Source organism: Esox lucius, chromosome 24, assembly GCF_011004845.1.
Source record: "Esox lucius isolate fEsoLuc1 chromosome 24, fEsoLuc1.pri, whole genome shotgun sequence".
Classification (NCBI taxonomy): Eukaryota; Metazoa; Chordata; class Actinopteri; order Esociformes; family Esocidae; genus Esox; species Esox lucius.
Window position 1 is genome coordinate 3,770,179 of NC_047592.1, and position 23,007 is coordinate 3,793,185.

The window sequence follows — 23,007 nt, forward strand, 5'->3', positions numbered from 1 at the left end:
TAGAGCTTTATTTATTACAGTCTGACAGCAAACAATAGAAATGACAAGGAATTAGCTAGATCCATATTCTACATCTAGCTGCCAAATAATGAGCCTGGGGACTACATCAATAATTCACACTCTCTGATAAAACATCCAATATCACATAGTTGGGGAATTATCTCCTCTTGATGAATTGATTCCTGCTGTGTGAGTCATGGACTGATGCAACTGGAATAGTGAGCTAGCCAGGTCAAAACTGATCTGGTTAGCTATCGGCCTGCTTGAGAACACGGCATCAACAAATCAAAACACGCTGCTCAAATCATTCCAGTTCCGATTGTAAGGGCAAAAGCAGTTTAGCACTTTGAGGTATGACAGGTATCAGAGTGGACAGGCTGTATTTACCAGTGGTAGAGAGCCTCCTTCAGAGTGGAAGAGTGGACAGGCTGTATTTACCAGTGGTAGAGAGCCTCCTTCAGAGTGGAAGAGTGGACAGGCTGTATTTACCAGTGGTAGAGAGCCTCCTTCAGAGAGGCAGAGTGGACAGGCTGTATTTACCAGTGGTAGAGAGCCTCCTTCAGAGTGTCAGAGTGGACAGGCTGTATTTACCAGTGGTAGAGAGCCTCCTTCAGAGTGTCAGAGTGGACAGGCTGTATTTACCAGTGGTAGAGAGCCTCCTTCAGAGAGGCAGAGTGGACAGGCTGTATTTACCAGTGGTAGAGAGCCTCCTTCAGAGTGTCAGAGTGGACAGGCTGTATTTACCAGTGGTAGAGAGCCTCCTTCAGAGAGGCAGAGTGGACAGGCTGTATTTACCAGTGGTAGAGAGCCTCCTTCAGAGTGTCAGAGTGGACAGGCTGTATTTACCAGTGGTAGAGAGCCTCCTTCAGAGTGGCAGAGTGGACAGGCTGTATTTACCAGTGGTAGAGAGCCTCCTTCAGAGTGGCAGAGTGGACAGGCTGTATTTACCAGTGGTAGAGAGCCTCCCTCCAAGGACTGGTCCAGCAGTTTAGGTCTCCTCCAATGACCAGATTAGTCATAAGATGCAGAGTATCTGGTCTCATGGCTAAAACCTACCGGAGAAATCTTTGATTTGCAGTGTTTGGACCAGAAATATTCATTACAGTCGTTCGAGTGTAGTGGATTTTTGCTACTGTAATCAGATAGTTACCATCCCTCTCCACAGCATCGTCCTTTTCACACACAAGGAACATACGTTGAACAGACTTATCTACCGAATGTGGTGCAGACTATCCGAATGCCTGGTCCTGCTCTGGACCTTGCCTGGTCCTGCCCTGGACCTTGCCTGGTTCTGCTCTGGACCTTGCCTGGTCCTGCTCTGGACCTTGCCTGGTCCTGCTCTGGACCTTGCCTGGTTCTGCTCTGGACCTTGCCTGGTCCTGCTCTGGACCTTGCCTGGTCCTGCTCTGGACCTTGCCTGGTCCTGCTCTGGACCTTGCCTGGTTCTGCTCTGGACCTTGCCTGGTCCTGCTCTAGACCTTGCCTGGTTCTGCTCTGGACCTTGCCTGGTTCTGCTCTGGACCTTGCCTGGTTCTGCTCTGGACCTTGCCTGATCCTGCTCTAGACCTTGCCTGGTCCTGCTCTGGACCTTGCCTGGTCCTGCTCTGGACCTTGCCTGGTCCTGCTCTGGACCTTGCCTGGTTCTGCTCTGGACCTTGCCTGGTCCTGCTCTGGACCTTGCCTGGTCTTGCTCTGGACCTTGCCTGGTCCTGCTCTGGACCTTGCCTGGTCCTGCTCTAGACCTTGCCTGGTCCTGCTCTAGACCTTGCCTGGTCCTGCTCTGGACCTTGCCTGGTCCTGCTCTGGACCTTGCCTGGTTCTGCTCTGGACCTTGCCTGGTCCTGGTCCGCCTGTCCCTGTTCTTTCATTTGTGTTTTGAAAATCCATCACAGGTGGCCATAATAATCGTAGGTTACGTTCGCGCGGGTAAATATTATTTCTATGCGGGTGTTCACTATTGCAAATGTGCATTCGCGTGCCGGGGGTTTCTGCAACACTTTGACAATGTTGGTTGTGGAGCAAATCATCAGACTACTGCAGATTTAGTTTATGCACGAAAAGCTACGGATATCTTCAATTTGTATATACAGTAATTTCCATTTATTTTTCAACAATGTTTTGAAGCAATTAAAAACATGAATAAAACACAAATAACCGAACAGGCATCATTCGATTTTGGGTTATGTTCAGATAAAATTTTTAGGTTTATTGGATTAATTGGAATGACTGAAAATCCAACCGACCTTTAGCGTGTAATGTAGAGATGTAGCCCAATCATATTGTAAAGTAAAAAGCAATGGTTTAGAAACCCATTTCCAAAGGCACTGTAGCCGACACAACCCTTAAGGTAAAATGCGAATTAAGTTTTTGGCCAGCTATTTAAACTCTAACATTGATTGATCCCGCAAAAGGTGTTCAGTTGATTATAGTCTATTCCTATTTGTTTCCCAGTGCCTCTTAATATGAAAGTAATCTAATATGATTAGTAATCAGATAATATGAAAGTAATCAGATTACGTTACTGATTTTGAGTAATCAAAAAGTTACGTTACTGATTACAAATGTGGACAGGTAACATGTAACTGTAACAGATTTTAAAAGTAACCTACCCTACTCTGCCTACAGCTTATGTAGTTTCTCCAACAGGCAGTGGTTGCCGTGTAGAGATGAGATTAGATGCACGCGGAGGCTCTCTATCTTTGTCGATCTCGAGCTGCCTGCCACCAGCTCTGTTTTCCAAGAGCACAGAAACCACCTGTCCATTCACTGCAGTCTCCCTCTTTCTCACGCTGTCTGCTCCTCCCTCTCTCCCCTCTCCTCTCGTCCTTCTCTTCCCCCAGCTCCTCTTCCTCCCTCTCTATTGAGTCCCTCCAACGATATAAAGCTATAACTCTCTTGGGTATTTGTAGCACACGTTGAGCGAGACACCAAATCAAAGTAATCAGGATTTATTCCCCAAAACCACAATTTCAGATGTGTAACTTATTGTAAAAATGCGGTATGGACCTCAGACAGCTAGCATCATGCTTGTGCAGTCAGATAAACATCTATTGTTTTAGGATCTCAGAGCTGGCAGGCTCCTCTTCTGAGTGTTCGTTTTGAGGTTTAGTGCTTATTTTTACCGGAAATAAAATGCAAGTTGTCTTATAATTACAGCTGTGGTAATTCCACTGGTACTCTGCCATTTTCTTGAGCTGTGAACAACTCACCCGAAGCCTTGTCTTCCATGAGGGACCGGACCCCCGATCGGAAACCAGCTTTTTATGTTCTCCGGTCTGAAAAAAAACTATCAATTCAGCACTCCCTTCACAAAGTGCAAAGTCAATTTTTGTAGTGCAGCTCTCTCACTTGTTTTTGCTGAGTGTAACTTGAATTTGAAGACTTACCTTGACTGAGTTGAGTGGCTGACGTAGGTCCCTCGAAGTATCCTGGCACAAGAGGATGTTTTCATTGCAGAGTACCAATGAAGAAATCGAAGTGGCACTTATATGTTGTTACATTAGCAGATATTCAATATTCTCTTTTGTGGACCAAAATTGCAGTCACCAGATAATTCACCCAATTATCTGGATCAACCATGTACAGTATCTCACAAAAGTGAGTACACCTGAAGAAATGACACTTTTCTACAATATAAAGGAGTGAGTGTTGTAATGGCAATTTCATCAATCAGAACTCTTAAAGGAGGAAGTACAGAGACAAAATTCTCTTGGCATAATTACGTTTATTTGCAAATAGAGAGACGCGTCAAACGCTTACAAACATTTCTCAAATGCACCTTAGTTCAAAATGTCCACAACAGTGTACAGCTTGTATAACAGTGTAAATTTGCTGTCCCCTCAAAATAACTCAACACACAGCCATTCATGTCCAAACCGCTGGGAACAAAAGAGAGTACCCCCCTAAGTGAAAATGTCCAAATTGAGCCCAATTAGCCATTTTCTCTCCCCAGTGTCATGTGACTCATTAGTGTTACAAGGTCTCAGGTGTGAATGGGGAGCAGGTGTGTCAAATTTTGTGTCATCGCTCTCACCCTCCCTCATACTGGTGACTGAAAGTTCAACTTAGCACCTCATGGTAAAGGACTCTCTGAGGATCTGAAAAAAAGAATTGTTGCTCTACATAAAGATGGCCTAGGCTATAAGAAGATTGCCAAGACCCTCAAACTGAGCTGCAGCCAAGACCATACAGCGGTTTAACAGGACAGGTTCCACTCAGAACAGGCCTCGCCATGGTCGACCAAAGACGTTGAGTGCACATGCTCAGCGTCATATCCAGAGGTTGTCTTTGGGAAATAGACTTATGAGTGCTGCCAGCATTGCTGCAGAGGTTGAAGGGGTGGGGGGTCAGCCTGTCAGTGCTCAGACCCGGCACTGGGGTGCTACAGTTCATTGAGGAAACCATGAATGCCAACATGTACTGTGACATACTGAAGCAGAGCATGATCCCCTCCCTTCGGAGACTGGGCCGCAGGGCAGTATTCCAACATGATAACACTCCCAAACACACCTCCAAGACGACCACTGCCTTGCTAAAGAAGCTGAGGGTAAAGGTGATGGACTGGCAAAGCACGTCTCCAGACCTAAACCCTATTGAGTATCTGTGGGGCATCCTCAAACAGAAGGTGGAGGGGCACAAGGTCTCTAACATCCACCAGCTCTGTGATGTCGCCATGGAGGATTGGAAGAGGACTCCAGTGGCAACCTGTGAAGCTCTGGTGAACTCCATGCCCAAGAGGGTTTAGGCAGTGCTGAAAAATAATGGTGGCCACACAAAATATTGTGCTTTTTGTTGCCAGCGGTTTAGACATTAATGGCTGTGTGTTGAGTTATTTTGAGGGGACACCAAATTTACACTGTTATACAAGCTGTACACTCACTACTTTACATTGTAGCATTGTAGTGTCATTTCCTCAGTGTTGTCACATGAAAAGATAGAATCAAATATTTGCAAAAATGTGAGGGGTGTACTCACTTTTGTGAGATACTGTTTATTGAGGAACATTAAGAAAAGGGTGGTGGTGGCTGATCTATCATCATGGTTGAGACATTTGACCAAATCTAACTATATTGCCGATCCCCCATCAATGGGCAACTGAAACAAGATGCGTCATCATTTCTTAGAGATATTACATGCTACATGTTTTTTTTACTTGCTCGCTAATGACAGAAATGTTAGCTAGCTACAGATAACATTAGCTGTCTGCTTCTGGTATAATTTTGGATGTACATTATTGATCCAAATGTTTTTTTCTTGTTTACCTCAAGCTGAACAAAAGCGGTTTGTAAATCCTCAGGTTGGACAAACTGCCAGTTGGCTGAAGAATGTTTCATGATATTGAAATGTTCATTCCAAAATTGCAAACAGTTACGAACAAGCTGAGTGCATGACAGAGTGATATTAACACATACATTTACATACACATACAATGAAATATGTTTTCTTCTCCTTCAGTGGTACGCTGTTGATTCTGTAATCTGTATCCAGCCCCCTGTAAAATTAAATATGTTATTTTCCCACCTTACCAAACTATAGGTGTGAAACAAAGACAGTTGATTAGAACAACTGACCTTTTTGTTCTTCCAATTAAAGAACTGAGCACCCTTAATTGCATAATTAATTCAGTGTTGTTAAAATAATTAGTCACATTAAATTGCATTTGTTGAAGGCAAAGCATCAGTCTTGTCAAGATACATCATTAAGTGTCTTCATTCAGTTTAGAAATGACTTCTAAATGTGTCTCGAGTCGTCTCCTGATAATGACTGGTTATGAACGTTTCACACGTGTCCGGACCAATCTGTAAAAACACTGATCCATAATTCTGGATCCTCCATTAGTTTCAAGCGGTTGTAAGCTAGGGACAGACAGGGCCATTGATTTTCTTAGGGAGTAATGTGCTGGTATTTCCACTCAATATATGGGATTATTATCATTATCTTTTCTGCTTCCACCTATCTGTCCTACTAGTGACCATATTTAATTAAGAGAGAGATTTTCATAAATGCAACTCAGACAAATGGGTCTACCGATATCGGCCTCCAGGTGTTACCTCTTCCTGTCTGGTGAACCACACCCACGGCCACTGAAGCACTGGGTCTATGTGTAGAGGAATTAAATAACAAAATGTTACATGCTGTTGTCTCGCTCTCAGTGATCCAGTGGACATGTTCCGTTGTTAGAGAACAGAAGATCGTTATTCCAGTGTTCTGTTTTATCATCATCTGTATCCAGCCCCCTGTAAAATAAAATATGTTATTTTCCCACCTTACCAAACTATAGGTGTGAAACAAAAACAGTTGATTAGAACAAGTGACCAAATGTTGTAGATTAGATCATTCCTTTTCAAGGAATCATCTTGTTGTTTTAACCTCTTAACTCCGTCCATTTGAAATTCAGTCATTTATGTTCAAGGTTTCCCTTTGTTGAAAATGTCTAATCAAATGTTTCTGCATCTTCAGTCAGTCATGTGTAACCGTGCTTGTGTAAATACTCTCTGTCTTTCATACCTATTGAGCTTTTTAAAGAATAGCTTCCATTTTTATCATTCAGTACATGCTGATGATGAAATGTTCAGATTAACCGTGTAATGCTACACTGTTTGTAACCCTGAAGAGAAGACCAGTGAGTTGAAACTAGGGTTACAGAGTGGTTGAGGGAGTGTTGAAAGTGGTGTTACAAAGCGTTAGAGGGAGTGTTGAAAGTGGTGTTACAGAGCGTTAGAGGGAGTGTTGAAAGTGGTGTTACAGAGCGTTAGAGGGAGTGTTGAAAGTGGTGTTACAGAGCGTTAGAGGGAGTGTTGAAAGTGGTGTTACAGAGCGTTAGAGGGAGTGTTGAAAGTAGTGTTACAGAGCGTTAGAGGGACTGTTGAAAGTAGTGTTACAGAGCGTTAGAGGGACTGTTGAAAGTAGGGTATGTGTTTTGGGGAGACAGAGAGGGGGGCAGGTATGTGTTTTGGGGAGACAGAGAGGGGGGCAGGTATGTGTTTTGGGGAGACAGAGAGGGGGGCAGGTATGTGTTATAGGGAGGTGGGGGGGGCAGGTATGTGTTATAGGGAGGTGGGGGGGGGCAGGTATGTGTTATAGGGAGGTGGGGGGGGCAGGTATGTGTTATAGGGAGGTGGGGGGGGCAGGTATGTGTTTTAGGGAGGTGGGGGGGGCAGGTATGTGTTTTAGGGAGGTGGGGGGGTAGGTATGTGTTTTAGGGAGGTGGGGGGGGGTAGGTATGTGTTATAGGGAGGTAGAGGGGGGGGCAGGTATGTGATTTAGGGAGGTGGGGGGGCAGGTATGTGTTATAGGGAGGTAGAGGGGGGGGCAGGTATGTGATTTGGGGAGGTGGGGGGGTAGGTATGTGTTATAGGGAGGTAGAGGGGGGGGCAGGTATGTGATTTGGGGACTTTAAGATCCTCCATGGGTTCTCCCCTGTCCCAATGCCCTCCATCTCCCCATGTCTCTTCCAGGAATAATGTGTCCTCACAAGGATAGTAAAACACAAATGTGTGTGTGTGTGTGTGTGTGTGTGTGTCTGTGTGTGTGTGTCTGTGTGTGTGTGTGTCTGTGTGTGTGTGTGTGTTGGGGAGGCAGTGCCAGCTCAGTCATTTTCACACTTCCATCATTTGGTTTGGCACTGCTCAGAGATGCCTTGGCATGCTTGTTTAGTGTTTTTAATGCCCGCTTCCGCCTACCCAGAGGAGCGCACACATACACATACACACACACACACATATACAGACACACACACACACACATATATACACACACACACACATATATACACACACACACACATACACACACACACACACTAATATGTGTGTGTTAATGTGCATGTTTCTGTTTGTGCACGAACACACACACACACACACACACACCAATCTTAGGTTCAAGAGTGATATTGGCTGTATACTGTCCATTCTTCCTCTCCTCGCTGGACTTGGAGGTTTTCAGAGGGAGGGAAAAGGGAGGAGGTCACAGTGATCTGTTTTATTTAGAACGTATAGCATTTAGAGTGTCAAATGTGAAACTTTATTTTGGACATAAATATTTATAAACTTTACTTTGGTGTTTCAGGCTGCAGAACTAAGCCGTTAACTTTGGAATAACGATCCTTCAACCAGTGTGTGTGTTTTGTGCTTGTTTGTGTGTGTGTTTTGTGTGTTTGTGTGTGTGTTTTGTGTGTTTGTGTGTGTGTTTTGTATGTTTGTGCATTGTGTGTGTTTTGTGTGTTTGTGTGTGTGTTTTGTATGTTTGTGCATTGTGTGTGTTTTGTGTGTTTGTGTGTGTGTTTTGTATGTTTGTGCATTGTGTGTGTTTTGTGTGTTTGTGTGTGTGTTTTGTGTGTTTGTGCATTGTGTGTGTTTTGTGTGTTTGTGTGTGTGTTTTGTGTGTTTGTGCATTGTGTGTTTTGTGTGTTTGTGTGTGTGTTTTGTGTGTTTGTGTGTGTGTTTTGTGTGTTTGTGTGTGTGTTTTGTGTGTTTGTGCATTGTGTGTGTTTTGTGCTTGTTTGTGTGTGTGTTTTGTGTGTTTGTGTGTGTGTTTTGTGTGTTTGTGTGTGTGTTTTGTGTGTTTTGTGTGTGTTTGTGTGTGTGTTTGTGTGTGTGTTTTGTGTGTTTGTGTGTGTGTTTTGTGTGTTTGTGTGTGTGTTTTGTGTGTGTTTGTGTGTGTGTTTTGTGTGTTTGTGCATTGTGGTCTAGTAATGCGACATGTTGGATGCATCAAGCTTAATCAATGTTTCACAACCAGCAGCTCGGGTCAGCTTGCTTTGCCCGTGTTCTAACTTAGGACAACACAACACACACACACACACACGCACAAACACACACACACACACACGCACAAACACACGCACACACTCTCTGTCTCTCTCACGACGTCACACACTCACACTCATTTCAGCTCCCTCTCCTACCCTCTCTCTCCTGTCATCCTCACCCACTCTCAGTCTCTATGTCTCCCTCCCTCTGTCTCCCTATCTCTCTGTGTCTCTCTCTGTGTCTCTCTGTTTGTCTCTCTCTGTGTCACTGTCTCCCTATCTCTCTGTGTCTCTCTCTGTGTCTCTCTGTTTGTCTCTCTGTGTCACTGTCTCCCTATCTCTCTGTGTCTCTCTCTGTGTGTCTCTCTGTTTGTCTCTCTCTGTGTCACTGTCTCCCTATCTCTCTGTCTCTCTCTGTGTGTCTCTCTGTTTGTCTCTCTCTGTGTCACTGTCTCCCTATCTCTCTGTGTCTCTCTCTGTGTGTCTCTCTGTGTGTCTCTCTCTGTGTGTCTCCCTGTGTCTCTCTCTGTGTCTCTTTGTGTATATCTCTCTGTGTGTCTCTCTGTGTGTCTCTCTCTGTGTGTCTCTCTGTCTCTCTGTGTGTGTGTCTCCCTGTGTCTCTCTCTGTGTGTCTCTGTGTGTGTGTCTCTCTGTGTGTGTCTCTCTGTGTGTCTCTCTGTGTGTCTCTCTCTGTGTGTCTCTCTGTGTGTCTCTCTGTGTGTCTCTCTCTGTGTGTCTCTCTGTGTGTGTCTCTCTGTGTGTCTCTCTGTGTGTCTCTCTCTGTGTGTCTTTCTGTGTGTCTCTCTCTGTGTGTCTCTCTGTGTGTGTCTCTCTGTGTGTCTCTCTGTGTGTCTCTGTGTGTGTCTCTCTGTGTGTCTCTCTCTGTGTGTCTCTCTGTGTGTCATTGTCTCCATTGTCATCTTTCCTTTCCCTCCCATCTGATCATTTATTATTCTAATGAGGGTGAGCCTGTACTCCCTAGGCCAATAAACCCGTCCATTAACCAGCTAGATGCGACGAGAACCAAGGGGAGAGGGAGGACCCTTTGAGCAGGAGGAATATGATTGAGGGAGCGAGACCGTTTTGAGGAGTGATGCGGAGAGGGAGTATGGGAGAAGGAGTGACTCATGTACGAATGAGGAGCAGGAAACAATATTTCTTGTTAGACAGTTCATTCAATTAGTTCCCCTTAGACCGTGTTGGAGACGTACCCAACACCACCCTGTTACCTACTTAGTGCACTTGGACAGAGTCATTTCTTTCTGGAAGTAGTGCAGTGCCTAGGGAATAGGGTACTGTTTGGGACATCCAGCACACTTCATAGCTGTCCACCTTTTATTGGTATTCTGAAACACACAAACACAGAGAGACACAGACACACACACACACACACACAAATACAGACACACACACAAACATACACACACACACGCAAACACAGACACACACAGACACACACACACAAACACACACACACACACACACAAACAAATACAGACACACACACAAACACACACACACACACAGACACACACACACACAAACACACACAGACACACAAACACACACACACACAAACCTTTGTTTTTCTATCCTTGGCGAGACCAGGTGTGTTGTACCTGTGACACTTTTACACACCAAACTCGTGACCACGTGACTTTAGTTGTGTACTGTCATGCACTTCTCAGTGTGCCTGGAGGTCTCCAGAGAGAGGGAGAAGGTCTCCAGAGAGAGGGAGAAGGACTCAAGAGAGAGTGAGAAGGTCTCCAGAGTGAGGGAGAAGGTCTCCAGAGTGAGGGAGAAGGTCTCCAGAGTGAGGGAGAAGGTCTCCAGAGAGAAGGAGAAGGACTCAAGAGAGAGTGAGAAGGTCTCCAGAGTGAGGGAGAAGGTCTCCAGAGTGAGGGAGAAGGTCTCCAGAGAGAAGGAGAAGGACTCCAGAGAGAGTGAGAAGGTCTCCAGAGTGAGGGAGAAGGTCTCCAGAGAGAAGGAGAAGGACTCCAGAGTGAGGGAGAAGGTCTCCAGAGAGAAGGAGAAGGACTCCAGAGAGAGTGAGAAGGTCTCCAGAGTGAGGGAGGTTGAGGTCACAGCCATCAATCCGTCTGATTCACACTGTACATTTTAAACTCCAGCGGCAGTTTCAGTAAAAATGAAACGCAGAATTTAGAACTTCCCCTTGGTGGTCCAGGCAACAGCAGTACACACAAACACGCACACAAACACGCACGCACATGCATGCACGCACACTATCTTGGGGATGTAGATGAAGAAGAGCATATGGGCAGAACCACCTGGACTTTTCCTGTCTCAGAAGAAGTGTTTATGTGTGTGTGTGAAAGTGTGTGCATTTGTACCATGAACAAATTCTATTCTGCCTAATTAGTCAATAACACACACACACTTACCACTTTTTATTAATTAGTCTGTGCGGTCCTGACCATTGCTTGTGTGTGTGTGTATTAGAGTGTGTGTGTGTGTGTGTTATGACAATAACTATTTATTTGACTCAATATCGACAATTGAATGACCAAAATATTTAACAATAAATTCAGAATGGATGTTGAAATTCTTTGATGAGCAAGTCTTTGTGTTTTTCAAGAGTCCATATTCATGTTTGTACAATAACACAAACAGCCTGTTGAAATATCTTCCAATTAGGAATCGCACAGGGTGCTGCTAACTACTGTAGCTCTGCTACTTACTGTCCGTTAATTAAATATCTTTCACCAAAGCTAGTTACTTACTGCCAGTTGAATACTTCCACCAAAGCTTGTTACTTACTGCCAGTTGAATATCTTCTACCAAAGCTTGTTACTTACTGCCAGTTGAATATCTTCCACCAAAGCTTGTTCCTTACTGCCAGTTGAATATCTTCCACCAAAGTTACTTACTGTCAGTTAAATGTCTTCCATTAAGACTACTTACTGGTATTTTCTGATAGCTGACATTGTTATGCATTTCCAAAGACAGCTGCCTAATATCTTGTTGCCAGGACGCCGGTATCCTCTGCTTCTGTGCTCTGTTGATGGAACGTAAAATTGCAGAAAACCTTTTGATCATGCACAGAATCATTTCCAAAACGGAAGAATGCATCTAGAGGTAACATATCAACCTTGTTAAGAAACAAAAGTAATTTATAATGTTATTTTCCTGGAGTATTGCGGGATGGTCAAATTGCCAGCATTAGATAAGAGAGAAAAAGAGAGAGAGAGTGAAGGTGTTGAGATATAATCTGGATCTATTGTTGAGATGTAATCTGGATTTATTGTTGAGATATAATCTGGATTTATTGTTGAGATGTAATCTGGATTTATTGTTGACGTAATCTGGGTCTTTTGGTGATGAACTATATTATCTGGGTCTATTGTTGAGATATAATCTGGGTCTTTTGTTGAGATATAATCTGGGTCTTTTGGCAATATACTTAAAGTTTGTGGCCAGTGGCACATTTCTCCAGAGGTGTGAAAAGTACAAAGTAAACATATTCAACTGGGTTTGTCTCTGTTCACCACTTTAGAGAAGTATCTAATTAATATTGAAGTAACCCGGTAAAGGGAGTTAAAAACTAACCAGTGATCAATTAAATAAATTGGAAGAGTGTGAATTATTGGTTGAGGTCAATGGTTAGTTATGAACTCTATTTACCTGGTCATTTAGCTCTTCCTTAGGAACTTCCCAAAACTGGTGAACACAGCCGGGTACTTTTATTTTATACTTTTTTCACCTCTGCATTTCTCCACCTTAAATCATCAAGGAGGTATAGGCCCAGGCTAAGTCCCATCTCCTCCCATTGTTAGATCTATGTATTTTTTACCTTTAGGCCAATAGTTTTTCATGTTGATTTGTATTGGTGAAAGAATAAATCAGGGTTAGAGGCTTCTTCAAAGTTTATTCAGCAATCATACACAGTAAAAACAGAAGTGTTAATTTAACTACTATAGAGTTGAATTTAACTCTATTTCAGATAACATTTGGTGCCCCTCGAAATCAGTGTAAAATGTGCTCTTTGGTCAGTGTCTTATTTTTTGAGTAAATTCGACTAAATATTGTGTAAAAAATAACAATGAAATGTGTAAAAGTATTTAACACTGTAGTTTAATCACACAGTTAAAAGTAATATGATTACACTGTATAGAGTTAATTTAACTACAAATTTACTTTAAACAAATGACACTTTAAAGTGTAATGATATCTACTTTTCATTTCTCTACAGTGTTTAAAAAGATATATAAATCATATGATGCATTGTTACTTAATTATAGAATTATCAACTACTATCAAATAAAAACAAGCACAATAACACAAGATGCAGCACCCACATTTATTGTAAAAAGAATTAAGCATTTCAATGTCAGTCAATTTACTTTGCAAACCCATTGCCTTGTCTATGACAGAGAAATACATGTATAACATCATAAAAATGTTCACCAGAGAAAGCAATATGGCACGACAAGGAGAGCTGTGTCATTCCCTCCATATGACATTTGTATGTCAAAAGGCATAGGGTAATGCAGGTTGTCGACATGAAGAAAAAAAAATCATGCTTTGATCTGATCACCTCATAGGCATGGAAATGTTCTTGAAAAGTTACTTTAACTAAAGGCACTGTGAGTAGCAACAGTTTTAAACACACTATCAGAACTGACTCAATCTGATAAAAAAAGGGTACTTCAGATGCAACCTTGCCACAGATAACCAAGTATGGCCGATAAACAAACCCATTATGTCTAGCCCAATTAACAGGACCTGCAACAGTACCTTGCACTGAAAGACTCCACCAGACCAAACTATCCAAACTCAAATTTATCACCAGTAACCTGTACTGCAGTGCGACATACATAACCACTGTATAATGGAATCTCAATACCATCACTCTCTTTAATGTCTAGAACAATGGGAGCAAAAATGTCACTAAAACCATACCGTTTAACATCTTCAACATGAAATAAGGCCCAGAGGTGTATGTTAGCCAAAAAAGAATTCAATTTTGGAGAGAAGTTTCTTTAAGTAAAATATACTCCACCCAATTTATGAATACCCAGAGGGCTGGTGACTTCAAAGTCATCATAGAACATCTGGACCTGTATTGTCTGATTCTCCGTTGAGAACAGGGGGTTGAGAACAGACTTTTAAAAAAAGATCCATCACAAATATCTCTCAGTCTAGAGTTGCTGGTAGCTGAGCTTTGCAACATTTCTGCAACATACTGACTTTTAAATATTGACTGTGTAGATAAAATTTGAATATACATTAAATTATCTTGAACTACTACTGATCGTGTGTTCCAGTCTTTTTATTTCGTCTTGTGTCAAATCTTGAACCAATCACACATTCAACTAGTTCTACGATTTCCCACTTGTCAGTCATACATTTTGATCACTCGTATTCCCGAATTTAGAATTGTGAAAGGATTCTCTAACCCCTCAAAACATGCCTCAACTTTCTTGCACATTTCGGTTTCTCTGTCATAACTAAATACATGCTTCATCACTGTCTCTTTAGCATGCTGATGTATATCTTGAACGATCTCTTCCATGGAAATCACTACAGAATTCACTGTACACTGTACTTATGGCGAAGATAACTCTGACTCAGCCTCTAAATATTCAGTCGACACTTAGACATGAGAAACATTACTTGTGTTGACGGTACTTTGAGGATAAGAAAGATCATCTACAGAATCAACTAAACTGTTTCCATGGCACTTATTAAGATGCTTTCTAAAAACAGAATAGCTACCAAAAGAATGTGAGCATCCTTCTTGACCACATTTCAGAAAAAGAGTCCTGCCTGTACATAGCTCATGAATTACATTGAAGTGCTTAACAAGGTTGTTTGGACTTCCATGGTCACTTTTGCAAAGAAAACACTTCATAGTTTTATCTCAAATAACGCACCATTCTTGCACGCAACTCTGCAACTCTAGGAGTCTACTTTGTTTCCCCCATGACGATGTTATAGATGGTTGTTTGCACAAAAGTGAAAAAGCTGAAAGAACTGTATGACGTACCAAAAAACGTAATGGGCTTTAAAGACTTTGTCAAAAGCTCCAACTGAACCTGTTGCCTTACATGGGAAGTGCCACAATGAAGTAGGAGTGAATGGTGCTCTGTGTGGATCCCTGGGCGAGAAGGTAGGGCTGACTGCTGGGTGAGATGTTGTCTAGATGCTGCTGCACACTGGTTCCAACCAACAACAAAACACATTCAACAGAATTGTTTTGGTGACTAACCTCTGCCAGTAGGCTTCGCGTCGGGGTCCTGATCACCCCGTCAGGGTTGTTGTATTCGCTATAACTACCGCCACGCTCTACATTATCCCTTACTTAGACGTTACACTGCAATTACAAAGGCTGAAGAAGACAAAGTTGTGCTGGTTATAATGTCAGGCTACTATTTTCTGCAGCAAATGGGTGTAGGCTAGTTAAAGCTTACAGGCGCGTTTTCCCATTAGCTACCAAATAACTATGTGCCAAAGTTAGCTAGCTCATTAGCTATTTTAGTTCGAACAGTAACCGTTAAAATGGTTAAGCAATGTTAAACAAACCCGTCATGCAATCAGTGATCTAGTTATCGTTTTATAACACCAACATTAACCATCAGAAGCATGCTAACATTACCAGTATATACAAAAATAGAAGAGAAAAAGATTAACGTTAGTGTAGGGAAGCCTGGGAAGCTAACAATAACGTTAGCTGCTATCTGCATAAATGTTTTGTTATAGCCACCGAGCTAATGTTATTTTACGCATTTACCATTCTGACCAACTTCATTCGTGAAAATATTGCAACACATAAAGAAAGACAGTTACCAATACGGATTGCTAGCTAACTATTAGTAGTATTAGCTACCCCATGACGAGCACAATCTGCCTTCATGCCAAACTGTGGTGTCCTTCAAACGAACTGATTAAGTTAACGTTACCTATTTTTAGCCATATGAAACAGCAACCCATCCACAAAAATATACAACATATTCCATGGGTATATCATATTACTGTCAGATATGTCTATGGTAATATTGGACTACATCATTGCTGTCAAACATTTAGCTGGCTGATGACGAACACACTGCAAGGGGGACCGCCACATGGAACTCGACAACGTAACGATAACGCTAAGGTAGAGAAGGGTAGGCTACTTGTAATACGACCTAAACTAACATTAGCACAACTCTAAAATTATGTAAAGTTAAAAAATACCGGGTTGGTGTTGACAACACAGGGTTGTTTCTTACCTAGCTTGCTCCTTCGCCATCTTTCTCCACCAGCGCGCGTGGCAAACTTCAGCACAGCCGAGTGGCGGGTGTTTATCACTGTTGTAGAGTTGAAATTGTCATTGCGTTTCTGCAGATTCTTACACTCACTTTTTAGCAACTTTACTCTCCAAAATGTTGAAGATACTCTATCTGGGTTAAAATAACTTTACTCTGAAATAGTAACACCCCATTTTTTACTCTGTAGTACATGTCTCCAGATGTTACTATCAGAGCTCTCACCAGTGTTAGTTTCTCTCTTTGCTGATTCCCACCATCTAACAGTTGACCTTGTGTTATAAAGCAACGTCCCAGGATGTCTGTGTCTAGTACCTTATCCGTCTCCATGGAAACGGAGGAATAGGTATAGGGTATGCCTAAACAAGGAATGCCAAGCCTCTAGGAATAGTGATGGTCATATCACACACATACATGTAAATAACATTCCTTGACCCCTTAGCTACAACTAAGAATACCCCTTGGCTCCTGCCCTCTCCTCCCATCTCACTCCCATCTCCTCCCATCTCCTCCCATCTAACTCCCATCTTTTTCCATCTCACTCCCATCTAACTGCCATCTCTTCCCATCTCACTCCCATCTCCTCCCATCTCACTCCCATCTCACTCCCATCTCCTCCCATCTCACTCCCATCTCCTCCCATCTCCTCCCATCTAACTCCCATCTCCTCCCATCTCACTCCCATCTCCTCCCATCTCACTCCCATCTCCTCCCATCTCCTCCCATCTCACTCCCATCTCCTCCCATCTCACTCCCATCTCCTCCCATCTCCTCCCATCTCACTCCCATCTCCTCCCATCTCACTCCCATCTCCTCCTGGCTGTGTAAACTCACCAGACATCCAGGACATTCAAACCCCCCTCTTTCTTTGACACAGGAGCCGAGCCACATGTTTGTGGTGAATATTTCAGGCTGGCCACTCTCTTACCACTCGTTGCTGTATGTTTTCCTCAGAGTCTTTTAAGCAAACTGCACACTAATATACCGATGTTGAGTCTTTGCTGGGGTCAGCTCCCACAGCCTCCAGCTTCACGGCCGCAGGCTGAGGAGAAAGTGTGAGTCATTTCAGACCTGGTTGAATACCCCTGATTAAGCTCCTCAGCGTGTTCCACTGTATTCTCCGGCGATGTTAAACATGTGTCCGAGATGGGTGTGCATTTGGTGTTGAGAGCACACTGGTTAATTCATTGGTGAACATGTTGGGGCTTATCGGTTTTGGAGTTATGTCAGTGGTTGCCTTCGGTGCTCTTCTTACAGAGCGCTGCACATTTTGTCTTTCACACACACACACACACACACATGCGCGCACTCTTTCACCCAATTACACAGTGAATGAAACGTGCCAGGAATGTAGATTTGTCTCACATATTCAGTGCGCTAAAAAACACACACGATCACACAGTGGCGAAAGCTCGGTTAATCATTGTTACTGATAATTCCCAAGCTGATTAATTCTTTCCGTCACCATCGTCCTGAACCATTATTCTCAACCCGGGAGATTGGAACAATGACTCATAGATGTGGAGGAGAGTCAGCATGTTGTACGCACACACACACACACATACACACACACACACACACACACATACACACACACACACACACACACACACACACACACATACACACGAACACACGCACACACACACACACACACACACACACACACACACACACACACACACACACATACACACACACAAACACACACACACACACCAATTAATGAATCTGGAGTAGCGTGACAAATTGAATTACTGCTCTTTTCATAATTACCCTTGCGCTAATCAGGAAGGAGAGGATGGATAGAGGGAGATGGGGGTGTACGAGAGGGAGAAAAAGGGGAGAGAGGGAGGTGGTGAGAGGGAGGATGAGAGAATGAAAGAGAGGGAGGTGGAGAGAAAGACAGAAATGGGTGAGAAATAGGGAGGAGGGATAAGGAGGGAATGGGTTCACTTTAGTTTTACAGTTTTATTTACTGTGTTGTTATTACTGTGATACTTTCTAATTCTCTATTTTACATTTGTTTTATTACTGTGATACTTTCTAATTATCTAGTTTACTTTTGTTTTATTACTGTGATACTTTCTAATTCTCTATTTTACTTCTCTGTTTTATTACTGTGCTACTTTCTACTTCTCTATTTTACTTCTCTGTTTTATTACTGTGATACTTTCTGCTTCTCTATTTTACATCTGTTTTATTACTGTGATACTTTCTACTTGGGCTGTTTATACTGAGTTAGTAGCTTTGCACACTAACTTGGGATGCCGATGAAAATGGGGAATTTGTCTTCATTCGTATGTTTTGTAGGGGTGTGTTCTGTTCTGTAGTGGTATATTCTGTTCTGTAGGGGTATATTCTGTTCTGTAGGGGTATATTCTGTTCTGTAGGCCACCATAAAGTTCAGAGCTAAAATAACATTTGCTGCATCAAAAACGCACTGGAATATAATGTGAAGACCAGTTGGTCATGGGTTCTGTGGTGTGGTAAATTAGGCAATGAAATGCTTTACTTCAGCTGAACAGAATTGTTTTCAATTGGTAATCTCACGTTTCCATGCTGACATACTCCAATGATACCTTTGTTGCCCTTTTGCATGTCTGGACCAAGAGAGGTGACGTGCCTGGTACATTCTTCACTGACATACACGGGTTAGACCCACGGGCCTGGTACATTCTTCACTCACATACACGGGTTAGACCCACGGGCCCGGTACATTCTTCACTGACATACACGGGTTAGACCCACGGGCCCCCGGTACATTCTTCACTGACATACACGGGTTAGACCCACGGGCCCTGGTACATTATTCACTGACATACACGGGTTAGACCCACGGGCCCTGGTACATTCTTCACTGACATACACGGGTTAGACCCACGGGCCCTGGTACATTCTTCACTGACGTTCATGGGTTAGACCCACGGGCCCTGGTATATTCTTTACTGACGTTCATGGGTTAGACCCACGGGCCCCGGTACATTCTTTACTGACACACCAAGGTTAGACCCACGGGCCCTGGTACATTATTCACTGACATACACGGGTTAGACCCACGAGCCCTGGTACATTATTCACTGACATACACGGGTTAGACCCACGGGCCCGGTACATTCTTCACTGACATACACGGGTTAGACCCACGGGCCCGGTACATTCTTCACTGACATACACGGGTTAGACCCACGGGCCCCTGGTACATTCTTCACTGACATACACGGGTTAGACCCACGGGCCCTGGTACATTCTTCACTGACGTTCATGGGTTAGACCCACGGGCCCTGGTATATTCTTTACTGACGTTCATGGGTTAGACCCACGGGCCCCGGTACATTCTTTACTGACACACCAAGGTTAGACCCACGGGCCCTGGTACATTATTCACTGATATACACGGGTTAGACCCACGAGCCCTGGTACATTATTCACTGACATACACGGGTTAGACCCACGGGCCCTGGTACATTATTCACTGATATACACGGGTTAGACCCACAAGCCCTGGTACATTATTCACTGACATACACGGGTTAGACCCACGGGCCCTGGTACATTCTTTACTGACACACAGAGGTTAGACCCACCATTCAGAAGGGGTGACTCTAGGGGTGACTGAGGGACGACTGTAAGGGCGATTCCGTCATTTAGAGTAGCGACTCAGCCATGATTACCTAAGCAATGGGGTCGCGGATTCCTTTCAGTATCAAAACGGGGTCTCGGTTAGCACAGTGATGGTCCTTTGGTCTATTAAATGGGCAGAACGGCAGAAACGGGTGGCCTTTGTCAACACCGTCTCTGTGCATTCATCACCACACCACCATGGCACACATTCATAAACTTACATTCATTACTTCCCCTCTCGGTTGCCAGGTACTATCTTTTTCCGCTGTAGCCGACTCCCATTTTCCACTTCAGACAGCTTCATGGCCGTCCTAGGATCCGTCCAAGCAGGAAACGGAGCAGGCAGATGTGGCTTAATGGTCAATCCAGATCTCTGTTGAATGCTCGATAATGAGACAATTTCCACCAGCGCAGAACAATCCAGGCTCAATGATGAGCCACTGTGAGCCACTAAAAACAACCACTGAGATGTTTGTAAGCATCCACATGGAGTGTGCGTGCGCTCATTTAATCTTTCTCTCCTTCTACCCCCCCCCCTCGCCCTCTCCCCCTCTCGCCCTCTCCCCCTCTCCATTAGACAGCCCTGATGAATCCAATGGCTCAGTTGTATTATAACAAGGTAACACACAGACACGTGCATTTATGTACACACTCGTGCATAAACATAAACACACATGCACACGCACACGATTATTTTGCACAGTGTTTCATTTTTATGACGAAGTTTGTGTTGTTGTTGTTATGTTGTGTTTCATGTCGTTGTTATGTGTTTTGTGAATAAGGTGAGCTACTCGCCATACCGGGATAGAATCCCGCTGCAGATCGTCCGGGCTGAAGTTGAGCTCTCTGCCGAGGAAAGAGCCTACCTCACTGCTGTAGAGAAAGGTACGTTTTAGTCTACTGCTTTAGTCTAGTCTTTGCTCCTGAGATGTCACATTGACACTGTTACTGATTTGAAAGGACTCAATCAGTCCCGGATAAGTACAGTCATTGGAATGGTATAGACCTCTGTCAGTCAGGGCTTAATAACACTGTAACTGATGTTATAGACCTCTGTCAGTCAGGGCTTAATAACACTGTAACTGATGTTATAGACCTCTGTCAGTCAGGGCTTAATAACACTGTAACTGATGTTATAGACCTCTGTCAGTCAGGGCTTAATAACACTGTAACTGATGTTATAGACCTCGGTCAGTCAGGGCTTAATAACACTGTAACTGATGTTATAGACCTCTGTCAGTCAGGGCTTAATAACACTGTAACTGATGTTATAGACCTCTGTCAGTCAGGGCTTAATAACACTGTAACTGATGTTATAGACCTCTGTCAGTCAGGGCTTAATAACACTGTAACTGATGTTATAGACCCCTGTAAGTCAGGGCTTAATAACACTGTAACTGATGTTATAGACCCCTGTAAGTCAGGGCTTAATAATACTGTAACTGATGTTGTGGACCTCCATCAGTCCTGGTATAACACTGTAACTGATGTTATAGACCTCCATCAGTCCTAGTATAACACTGTAACTGATGTTATAGACCTTCATCAATCCTGGTATAACACTGTAACTGTTGTTATAGACCTCCATCAGTCCTGGTATAACACTATAACTGATGTTATAGACCTACATCAGTCCTGGTATAACACTGTAACTGATGTTATAGACCTCCATCAGTCCTAGTATAACACTGTAACTGTTGTTATAGACCTCCATCAGTCCTGGTATAACACTGTAACTGTTGTTACAGACCTTCATCAGTCCTGGTATAACACTGTAAATTATGTTAAAGACCTTCGTCAAGTCTAGGTGAATACTGGTATGGTTAATTAATTTTAAAGCTAAAGTTCAAGGAAGCCATTATTGCTGGGGATTTAAACTGGGATTGGTTAAAGCCAGCTCCAGGCAACTATGCTCCTGATAAATGCTTTTACACAACCACATCTAAATTGCCCTGAGAAATCAACCCTTACTGATATTTTGACAAATTTGACATATGTTATCGCTGGCGGCTTTTTCAATGATGACAGACCTCTTGAGAGGTCCTGTATACTTGGTTGAATTGTAACCCACTTTTCTGCCCACATGGATTTTTTTTTTTTTCACACAAACTTCTTACAGTGGGGAGAGTATTTTATACACTGCCGATTTTGCAGGTTTTCCCACTTACAAAGCATGTAGAGGTCTGTCATTTCTTATCATTGGTACTCTTCAACTGTGAGAGACTGAATCTAAAAAAAATTATCCAGAAAATCACATTGAATGATTTTGAAATAATTATTTTGCATTTTATTGCATGACATAAGTATTTGATCACCTACCATCCAGTAAGAATTCCGGCTCTCACAGACCTGTTAGTTTTTCTTTAAGAAGCCCTCCTGTTCTCCACTCATTACCTGTATTAACTGCACCTTTTTGAACTCGTTACCTGTATAAAAGACACCTGTCCACACACTCAATCAAACAGACTCCAACCTCTCCACAATGGCCAAGAGCAGAGAGCTGTGTAAGGACATCAGGGATAGAATTGTAGACCTGCACAAGGCTTGGATGGGCTACAGGACAATAGGCAAGCAGCTTGGTGAGAAGGCAACAATTGTTGGCGCAATTATTAGAAAATGGAAGACGTTCAAGATGATGGTCAATCTCTCTCGGTCTGGGGGTCCATGCAAGATCTCACCTCATGGCGCATCAATGATCATGAGGAAGGTGAGGGATCAGCCCAGAACTACACGGCAGGACCTGGTCAATGAAGAGAGCTGGGACCACAGTCTCAAAGAAAACCATTAGTCATGGATTAAAATCCTGCAGCGCATGCAAGGTCCCCCTGCTCAAGCCAGCGCATGTCCAAGCCTGTCTGAAGTTTGCCAATGACCATCTGGATGATCCAGAGGAGGAATAGGAGAAGGTCATATGGTCTGATGAGACAACAATTTAGCTTTTTGGTCTAAACTCCACTTGCCGTGTTTGGAGGAAGAAGAAGGATGAGTACAACCCCAAGAACACCATCCCAACCGTGAAGCATGGAGGTGGAAACATCATTCTTTGGGGATGCTTTTCTGCAAAGGGGAAAGGACGACTGCACCGTATTGAGGGGAGGATGGATGGGGCCATGTATTTTGTTTTAGATTCCGTCACTCACAGTTGAAGAGTACCTATGATAAAAATGACATGCAAAATCGGCAGTGTATCAAATAATTGTTCTCCCCACTGTACATATACAATCCGACTCTGTTGACCGGCAGATTCTGTTGTGGAGGTAGCTAGACAGAGAGCACTACAGCTCTAACAATTTGGGTCAGTCTGGCTAGTAACAGCTAACCTTGATGGAAATTTGTAAAACTGAAAGGATTCCTCACTTTAATGTC

General features: G+C 43.3%; 1 protein-coding gene across 1 annotated transcript in view; it reads left to right on the forward strand.

Annotated features, from left to right (window-relative positions):
* LOC105009201 (short transient receptor potential channel 5) overlaps positions 1-23,007 on the forward strand; it is a 71,195-nt gene that overhangs the window by 5,768 nt on the left and 42,420 nt on the right. Inside the window, 2 exon segments of the mRNA XM_034290331.1 lie at positions 20,219-20,260; positions 20,424-20,526. Of these exon segments, the coding sequence (XP_034146222.1) occupies positions 20,228-20,260; positions 20,424-20,526 (136 nt within the window). The 5' untranslated portion in view covers positions 20,219-20,227.